The sequence below is a fragment of the Electrona antarctica genome (assembly GCF_951216825.1).
Source record: "Electrona antarctica genome assembly, chromosome: 18".
Lineage (NCBI taxonomy): Eukaryota > Metazoa > Chordata > Actinopteri > Myctophiformes > Myctophidae > Electrona > Electrona antarctica.
The window spans coordinates 38,717,575-38,727,503 of record NC_136799.1 but is presented as its reverse complement, the minus strand read 5'-3'; the positions used below and the strand labels follow the sequence as shown (position 1 = coordinate 38,727,503).

At 41.6% G+C, this 9,929-nt stretch overlaps 1 protein-coding gene across 1 annotated transcript; it reads right to left on the bottom strand.

Moving 5' to 3' along the window:
* Positions 1-2,557: 2,557 nt before the first annotated feature.
* LOC306941891 (cytosolic 5'-nucleotidase 1A-like) lies at positions 2,558-9,559 on the bottom strand (the record flags this gene model as incomplete). The annotated part of the gene is made up of 6 exons (XM_079527531.1): positions 2,558-2,902; positions 4,152-4,336; positions 4,690-4,812; positions 6,396-6,525; positions 6,876-7,043; positions 9,398-9,559. The coding sequence occupies 6 exons, from the start codon at positions 9,557-9,559 to the stop codon at positions 2,558-2,560; spliced, it is 1,113 nt and encodes a 370-aa protein (XP_079383657.1).
* Positions 9,560-9,929: the final 370 nt, after the last annotated feature.

The following is a 9,929-nucleotide window of genomic DNA, read 5'->3' as shown; positions in this document are numbered from 1 at the left end:
CGTTTCCATGTCCTCTCTTTCTCTGGACGCTGAAAGTCTCTTGTCTGTCTGTCTGCTTCTCTGTCTGTCTGTCTTTGTCAGTGGAACGAGTGCTCGCTACAAAACCTCAAATTAAAGAGTGGAAGTCAGTGGAAGTCTGTGACCTTCAAATTTGGAGTCATACGTCATAGAAATATATAATGGATGACATAAGGATTCCAGTTTTATAGAGGGGAAGATGATGTGACATGTCGTGATGTCACACTGACACTACCCAGGGGACTCCATATTTGGGCATCCCCATATTAGGGCTGCTGGGCATAACCAATATTTGGGCATCTCCATATTAGGGCATAACCAACATCACAGTGATGCCATCGCGCAATGTTGACATCACCAGGAACTCCATATTTGGGCATCGCCATACTTGGGCAAGGCTTTGAACTCTATTTGGGCATGGCATAATGATGTAGCCAGATTAAGAAGAGGGTGGAGCCTACTAGTTGAAGCGGGATGCATTACCTGTCTATCTGTTTGTCGGTCTGTCTGTCTCTTTTCTGTCTTAGTTATTTGTCTGCCAGCCTGTGTCCCTCTTATGCCCATATAGAAGTTCTCTATCTGCCTGTGTCCCTTTTATGCCCATATATGGACATTTCTTTATAGTCGTAATTGTCTGTCTGTCAGAGATCTCTGCATCTGTCAGACTCCATCCTCTTTATGCCCATATATGGAGATCTCTGATGGCATCAATGTAATTTCAGTTCCGGTTGGATGATTCACACAGAGAAATGATATGCATTCTTCAGGGATTGCCATCTACATATCTGGATATATCCAGAGGCCTATGGAGATTAATATGGAAATTCATGGATATCTCCATATGTGGAGATATGCATCTATGGAGATTAATGGATATATGTGGATATCTCCATATATTAATCTCCATATATGGAGATGGAAATTCATATATGGAGATATATATATGAATATATGGAGAATATTCCAGACAAATGAAGGACAGGATAGAGAATTCCTAATTTTATAGTAGAACTTCTTTACATTATATTGTGTGTAGATTAACGGCCAAAAGATAAACTTGATTTATACCAAATGGGACCAGAGGCTATAAAATTAACATGTTTTTACTGGGACTCTAAATTCCAATACAATCAAGACAACCAAACAACAAAAAAGTATCACTGTATCAAGTGCAAGTACAGTAAACAACATAATACCTTTCCCATTTTCAGAGAAAACGTTGACACTCTTAGACAATAACAGAGAAATATTTAAAACAAAAAGAGAGTCACAGTTCCAGGAACCTTAGTCTGTACAGAACTCGCCTTTGGAGGCTTGCTCGTCCCGGGCACCGCCAACTCTTCATTATGAGTAGTATGGCTTGGTTGTGCAGTAAAGTACTGGGAGTTGATGGTACTGTTACTGTAGTGTAGTGTGATGCGCTCCACCTCAGCAATCCGTGGCTGAGTCCGAATTCAGTGACTCATCCCCTACTCCCTACTCTCCATATAATATGGATCCAGATTTAGTGGACTATACTATAGTAGTGACAGTTTCGGACACTACTCCCTATATGGCGATCCAATAAATAATAAACTCCCCAATTGTTTAGTATTATTACTTTTGCTGAAACTGAGAAACAGAATTAACAAATCACTCCCTCTCCTGGGAAAATGTAAACACTGTGCTCAAAGCCAGAGCCTGCGCAATGCATTATGGGGTGGATGCACTTTGCTAGTGACCATCGCACTCGGGTGAAATCACCCCTCAACTATTTATGCCAGACATAGTAGCCCATAAGCCCAACCACTTGCATCCAGCAGCCAAACCTAGTCCGTCTTCACTTTTGTCTTCAATGTTTGTGTTCACGCACACCCAGAAAGCTGGGCATAGGAGGGGCTTAGCGTCCCTCAAAAACGTAATGGCATGATGGCCGCAGTGTGAATAAGCCACTATAACCTACTGTTATAACTTAGAAGTGTCACTTTGCTAAGGAGTTTTATCATTCATGTGAAAAGGGAAACAAATATATCAGTATCTCCCTTTTCTTCAGCGACTGTTAAACCTTACAGGATTTGATGATGGCTTACAGGATATATGATGATGAAGGCCGCAAACTTTTATAATTTCCTGCTGTTGTTGTATTTGTATGCTATGAATTGTAAGTTAATACTTAATGTCATCCAAGGTTTTACAGATCATAATAACAGTAAGAGGAAGGAAGACACTGGAGCATCACAGACAGTTAAAGCCCTTTTTAATTCACAGGGTGCAGGTAAAAATGACAACGTTTCGATGTATCGGTCACATCTTGATGATCATCACCTGATGAAGATGTGACCGATACATCGAAACGTTGTCATTTTTTACCTGCACCCTGTGAATTAAAAAGGGCTTGAACTGTCTGTGATGCTCCAGTGTCTTCCTTCCTATTCATCAGTCCTGCCTCTGAGACGCACCAGACTATAGCCTACCCCAGGGTTTACTGTTATTATTGCATAATTAACAACATATGGCTTTCATAAAAGGTACATTATAGCATTGACAATACTGCCTTTGTTTATTCTTGTTTCTTTTGGGGTCCTTTCTGGGCTATCCCATAGGGCACGTGGCACGCCACAGTACCCATCTCCACTGCCCCTTCCACGTGGAACATCTGGTCGTCGAAGAAGATGTGTGGCCTGATCTTCTCCAGCATGGGACCCTTGGGGGCTCCAGCCAGCAACAGGGCTTCATCGATCTCCAGACCCCACGACCGCAGAGTTTTTAGCGCCCGGGCGCCTGAACTGGCCGCACTACGAGCTGTCACCAGGTAGGTACGAATGGGGCAGTCCAAGCGCTGGCCTTTGTCATAGAACTTCTTCTGAAGCTTTCCTAAAGCCTCCAGGAAGCACTTCAATGGTCCCTGGGGAAAGAAAGAAAATAAAACCTAATAACGGTGTGGCTTCCCTGTGCAATTGAAAAAGCTTTAAAACTGTTAGCTGTTGTACTAACTGGCTTGAATCCCCCTACATGATAGCCTACATCTTAAAATGTCAATTGAAAACATTTGATTGTAGTGGGAGTATTGATTTAATTTCATCTTTTTACATTGGGCTACATTGATAATAATAATATATAATAATGAATTGCATTTTTATAGCGCTTTTCTATGCACTACGTGCTTACTCAAAGCACTTACAATGGTCCATTCATTCATACATTGATATGTACCTACATTACACATCACCAATGATGTGTAACATGCTAATATGAGATTAGTGTGTCGTGTCCTGCTGTAAGCAACAACTGAGCTTTGTGTTTGTGTGAACTGCTGTGATTGGTGCTGTATGCACATGGCAGCATGAGCTGTTCTGTGATTGGTGCTTTATACACGTGGCGGAGTCATCTGTTCGGTAATTGGTGCCGTATGCATGTAGCAGCGTGAGCTTCGCTGATTAGTTTACTTTTGTGGGGACATGCATAGGCCTACGTGTAACCTGTTCTAGACAGCTGGCCCTTGGCCGGTGACTAGGATCAATTCAGTTTGCAGATGAGATTGCAGATCCGATCTAGAGCGGCTACAGCTCTGTGCATGTGTGTGGCTCTGTGCATGTGTGTGGCTCTGTGCATGTGTGTGGCTCTGTGCATGTGTGTGGCTCTGTGCATGTGTGTGGCTCTGTGCATGTGTGTGGCTCTGTGCATGAGTGTGACTCTGTGCATGTGTGTGGCTCTGTGCATGTGTGTGGCTCTGTGCATGAGTGTGGAAATGACTGGATACAGTGAAGTCTGTGCACTGAGCAGTAAACGTAAACCATGAGGTTAACTTCAGTCACACAGTGTAAAGAAGGAGGCAAGCTGGTCGTGTCTTTAGTCTACTCAAAAGGGGAAAAAAGCGTACAGTATCTTACACTCATCACTCTATTCTCAATTCTCTACACAATTATCCTCTGATTCAGTTGCACTGATTAGTTTGGTTATTTAACCACTTGAACCCCAGCATCCATATTATCTATATTCAAAAATAGCACGTTGAGCTCGTAGATTTTTGTAGCAAAAACATTTAATGTAGATGGTTGAAAAAAGTACATAGTTGCAACCCAGGTCAGTTTCTCTAGGAATAGAGGGTTCAAGTGGTTAGACTATGATACATGTATTCCTGGGGACATACGTACATGGTCAAGTGGGCGGTTCTCATGTGTCTTCTCGTGCTCAAAGAACTTTTCGAGGCCTTGGGTCTTGTAGATCTGTTCTGACTCATCAGAGAAGAGAACCGCATCGCCATCAAAGGCAACACGCAGCTGGGTCTGTGACACTATCGTCATCTTCCCTGGTGTGAACATGGTGGCAGCTGCTATTCCTGTTGCAGATCAATTAAAGTTATTTTTTTTAAATATTTTAATATTTCATATTCGGTTAGAACAAAAACCTTTTTGTTGAGAGGCACTATATTCTGATAGCAATCGTTGCTGTAAAGTGTTTGTGCAATAACGGGTCTCATCTTTAATAAACAGACAATTCATTGTCAGGTGGGTGGCCTAATTTCAGCCAATTTGATTGAAAATCAGATCAATGAGATCACGTTAAACATTGTTACAGGTTTTAGCAAGAAACTCGTAGCCTAAATAGGGTAATACTAATAATCCATCTTTTGTCAATATCATTTCTCTTTCTTCTCTCAGTGGCATTCGATTGTTCTGTTTTTCTGCTTACCTTCCTCAATTGCTTCTCGGACTTTGATTGGGTCAGATGACAGGTATAGGTTTGTGTGGTAGGCCTTTAAGTAGCCGATAGGACTGTTGCCTCCAGTCATACAGAAGCGCTCAATGAATAGGTCTGCAGAGTTGAAGATGAGAGAAGAAATAAGCTTGATCTTTATGTCGAATAACAAAATAAGCACAACATAACTAACTTGAGCATGTGGCGCTATGTGAAAATATTATTAAATTGATAGATATGATAGAAATTGATAGAAATTGATATTAATTTGATAGATTCTGCCATCTATGCACCTTGTAACTGACTATGTTACTATTGTCTGACTGCACTGGCAGTGTTTATGTCCTTTGTACAAGGCATTCTTGTGACGGTGGCCGATTCAGTCAATCTGCCACCTTACACTCCCAAGAGTGGCACTTTGATTCCGATACGATGATCCTATAAGGCTCACAGCAATACACCAATCGAACCACACTGGTTAAAGTGCAGAACTACCGTAAAACCCAACAAAGACAACTTTGTCACTTTTGTTATAGAGGTAAAGTCTCCTGTTTACACCATTTAGGTTCAACATCAACACATAGGACACACAGGTTTGTGTTTTATACGGTAAGAGAGCAAAAACCTTTAAAAACTCGGGAGAGAGACCAACTCTGAAAACGTAAGTACAAGAATATATGTTTAATACAAAAAAGGGGGTCGCTCGCTGGTACAACAGCTCCAAAAATACTAATAAAATACCAAATATTCCTCCTAAAATGGGTGCCAACTAACTAACAAAAATAACAATAAACCTTAGTGCAAAATCTGCTAAATATGAGGTAGCAATTATATGGTGTGGAGGGGACAACGCTGTGATCCAGGGCAGGCCTGGGGAGTGAATTGATATTCAGACCGCGGCCATCTTGCCAGCAAGGTGCTAACTAGGTGCAACTTCCCATTGAGGCCCATTCATCCAAACAGAAAAGTCCTATCTGATGGTATTAAACAACGTCAAAGTCACCAACATTGCAGCTGTACGAAAAGCTTGATTTATCCTCTTACTTCTGCAAAGTGTTTGTTTCATAAAAATCTACCGTAGACAGTTACTTCCTGTCAAGAAATTCCTTGCAGATGATTATTTTATAAGTGTCAGGGTTTGGAAGCACTCGTTATCAGTAAAGCAATCTCCTGCTGCCTCCTGCATTATGTGCAAATTCAAAACAGGTGGTACACATGGACTTCCAAACTCCAGCACTTTGAAAAAAATCACCTGCAACGAATTTCTTGACAGAAAGGAGCTCATAACATGTCTACAGCGGATTTTTATGAAACACTTTGCAGATAGAAAGCTTTTCGTACAGCTGCAATGTTGGTGAGTTTGACGTTGTTAAATACAATTAGATAGGACTTTTCTGTTTGGATGAATGGGCTGTGAATGAGAAGTGGCACCTAGTTAGCACCTTGCTGGCAAGACGGCCACGGTCTGAATATCGTCAGGGCCCTTGATCAACGCAGCTGGCGCTGATCAGGTACTCAGGGGTTGACTCATTGTCCAGGGGTGAAAACGGGTTAATGCACAGTACAAAAATGATAACCAGTAATACAAATAACATTAAAGACAAGAAATACAATTACTGACATAATGAAAATAACATTATGTGTACTATGCAAAGAGAAAAAAATGATTTGGACAACTTGCATGTGCACCTGTCACTCACTGTAGTGGTTGATGGAGTTGATGAGTCTGAGGCCTACATATGCGTGGTTGCTAGTCACAAGCACAACATCAAAGAGCTCCTCACTGTCGGGGTAGAGATCTCGCAGTCGAGCATTCACTGCCTCCAGAGCCTGGAACACGACCAAACACATTAGTATTGAAAATATCAAATAGCTACTATTTTGATTTGCTGTTACAGTTTGTGTTACAATTTGTTGTGGTTTCTAATGCAATGTCACTAATGGTCGTGTAGTGTAGGCTATGTGATGCTATATAATACTACAACACTGACAATAAAAATCATATAATAATACAAAAATAATAACTCTTTACTGGTAATAAACCAGTAAAGAGTGTCTGTCTGTCTGTCTGTCTGTGCGTGCGTGCGTGCGTGCGTGCGTGCGTGCGTGCGTGCGTGCGTGCGTGCGTGCGTGCGTGCGTGCGTGCGTGCGTGCGTGCGTGCGTGGTCTCAGAGTCAGACCTCTACAAAAGAGAAAGCTGGTCCAGGACTAAAGGGCTCCATCTCGTGTTCCATCTGGTAGTGGTTATATTCCTCCATGCCCTGCAGCTCGTAGATCTGTTTTTCTTTCTCCATGTTGAAGAGCACTTGGGACGACACCGCAATGGTGATTGCATTCTCTGGTTTGGGCTGCAAGATGAAAGAACAAACCGAGTGATACTCTGGCATAACTATTTCCGGCATTGTAATTATAGGTGAGACAGTTTCAAAACGACTGAAAGAGAAGGCCATAAACCAGGGATGTGTGCATAGTCTTCATAATAATAATATAATATAATAATAACTATTATTATTGAAAATGAAACAAATTTTAATTTATGTTTTATTGAATAACTCAGTCATAACATGTCCTCAGCCACATTACCAACCACATAGCTTCTTTGAAGTACAGTAATTATTTTAAAGCAGAGCTTTTAGTGTAGCCTAATTTTTATGTTCAGCAATATGAGTTGTCAATGCTCTTTCCAACATGTGGCTACTACTACCACAAGGGCAAGTGATAAGATAAATAATAAAAGACACATCTAGGTAGTAGGTCTGATCTCTTAAAAATAATCACACAGTGAAATAAAACGACTCAGAAGACTATAAGGGCTGAGGAATGGGAATAATAACAAAACATTGACTCAACTCCTTACGTCCTCAATCAGTTAGTAATTAGTTTTACTAATTATACTTAACCAATGCAATAATTTCTTTAAACATCCTTCCTTCCAGATATCCTTCCTTATAAAAGGAGTTATTTTGTGTTACACAAATTGGTGATTTAGGACAGAATTCTTGTATCCTCTAATTTTCCTGTCAAAATCTTTAGTTTTCTTGCAAATAATAAAATTGACTAAAAGGGAGTGCAGCAGACAAATCTCTAGCTTTTCCAGTTTTGCCTTTGTTTTGTCTTCATTTCTGATTTCCTGGGATTTTTCCTCATCAATACAGTAGGTTTGTCCAGTTTATCCAGGTCTCTTGAAAGCATCATAAGGTCAAAAGCATTATTCAAGATGCATTCACAATAAATAGTATATGCTTTTTCCCAGCATGGGTTTCTTCTGCCATTAAAGAGTACGGTGAATGCAAAGCGATTGCAAAGTGATAGCAAAGTGATAGCAAAGTGATTGTAAAGTGATTGCATGAAGGTGGGCTTTGGGCATCTGGAACTAAGGTTGAACAGTTAATTAGAAACTTCTGGAGACTGTAGTGACTGTTAAAACAAACATTCACTGCATATGATAACTTGTATTGCTGTTGTTGAATTCAAATGATCTATGTGGCCAGGCTCTAACAGTTCTTTTCACTGTATCGACATCTTGGAGCTCTTTTTATGTTTATATGTGTGGGCGTTTGTCCGTCCGTCCGTCCGTCCGTCCGTCCGTCTGTCTGTCTGTCCAGACTGAGATCATCTCACAAACCGCTGGACCATTGGACCAACACCTAACTTTGTATGCATACTTCTAGTAGGCCATAGAAGTGCATCCACAACACATATTTTTGAAATATTATTTAACTTAAATTTTATAATGGAATTGGTCTTGTTTTCCACTGAGAACTACTTCACCACCAACCTGTTTAGGTTTCATCTCATTCTATCTTATAGATGGGTTTCCTGTTTACAAACATTATTTGAGGCTACACACGTAGGTGCCGGTTTTAGGAAATCAATTCCTATTCCAACACACAAGAGGAGGTTGACATTTAGAGACAAATGCTTTGAGAATCGCTGTTATTGTTTACACACAAGTGGACACCACATAAACCAAGGTATATATTTCAAGAGCGTGAGATCACAGTGAACATCCACCCTAAACCTTCTTCTTCCACACTGGGAGGAAGACAGCATCTGAAAGTTTGATGGGATGCATTTGTACACGTCCGTGCTGTGACCACTTTAACATTGCATCTAATGAGCGGTCGGTATCTTTTGTCCCCGACCTGCGCACGCATACATGTTCTTGTCAGTGTGACATTGTCTGGAAAAGCGTCTATAACGTGAAGTGTCTAGTTCTGACTATTCGTCTAGACTACTTCTAGTAGTCTAGAAGTGTCACTGTTTGCCTCAACAATTACGGATTGATACAGTCACCAGCTTTGGTATAGGCCTAATTTAAAGGTACAATGTTTCTCCCAAATTGCAATGATGTCAGAACTGCAATAAAGATGGCATAATGCGGTGTGTCATCTGCTTCAAATAACCTTATTGACATTATCAACATGTACTGTAGGTGTCCTGGGTCTACAGTATATTTCTCAACGATAGAGTACCTCCTCCACCCACTGCACTTTGTGTTAAAATGTTCTACCATACAGATTGGTTAACATTTTAAAATAATCCAGATTGTTGCTTATTTAAAGTAAGAAAAGTTCGTGAAATATGGTGGAGAATATGCTAATAATTCCTTATGGATAATTGTTTACCCTCAGAGTGAAACTAACAGTGAGCTTTCTACTGTGTACCCATAACTCATCACCACGCACGTTTATATACTCACGGTTTTTGGTTTCCTAGTGGGCGTAGACGGCTTTGACGCGGGCTTAGCATCTTCCCGGAGACCTCGGCTGATGCTGCTGTTTCTGCCGGTGGTCGCGGTTTGATCGCCGCTGAGACTCATCTTCTTCTTCCACTCACTGTCACCGTGGTCTTTCCTCCACATGGAGCCCCAGTGTGCCCCCCTCTGCAGGATCTCCTGTCCGTCCGTCTCTCTCTCTCTCTGTCTCTCTCTCTCTCTCTCTCGCGCGCGCACGCGCACACACACAGTACCAGCTGAGTCCTTACACCCTCATTCAGCCTAGGGCACTCAGCGGATGAGATAAGAACGGCAGCCACTGCAGAGCCCCTCTGCCAAACACAGTGGGGGCGGTATTGAGATGTTGCAGGATGGAGGGATGGAGAGAGACATGGAGGGATGGAGAGAGAGATGGAGGGATGGAGAGAGAGAGAGAGAGAGAGACGCACAGCGGGAGGCAAGCTGTTGATAGAGATGCTCCTGGTCACGCTTTCTGGATTCCGTCGCTTATGTCGTG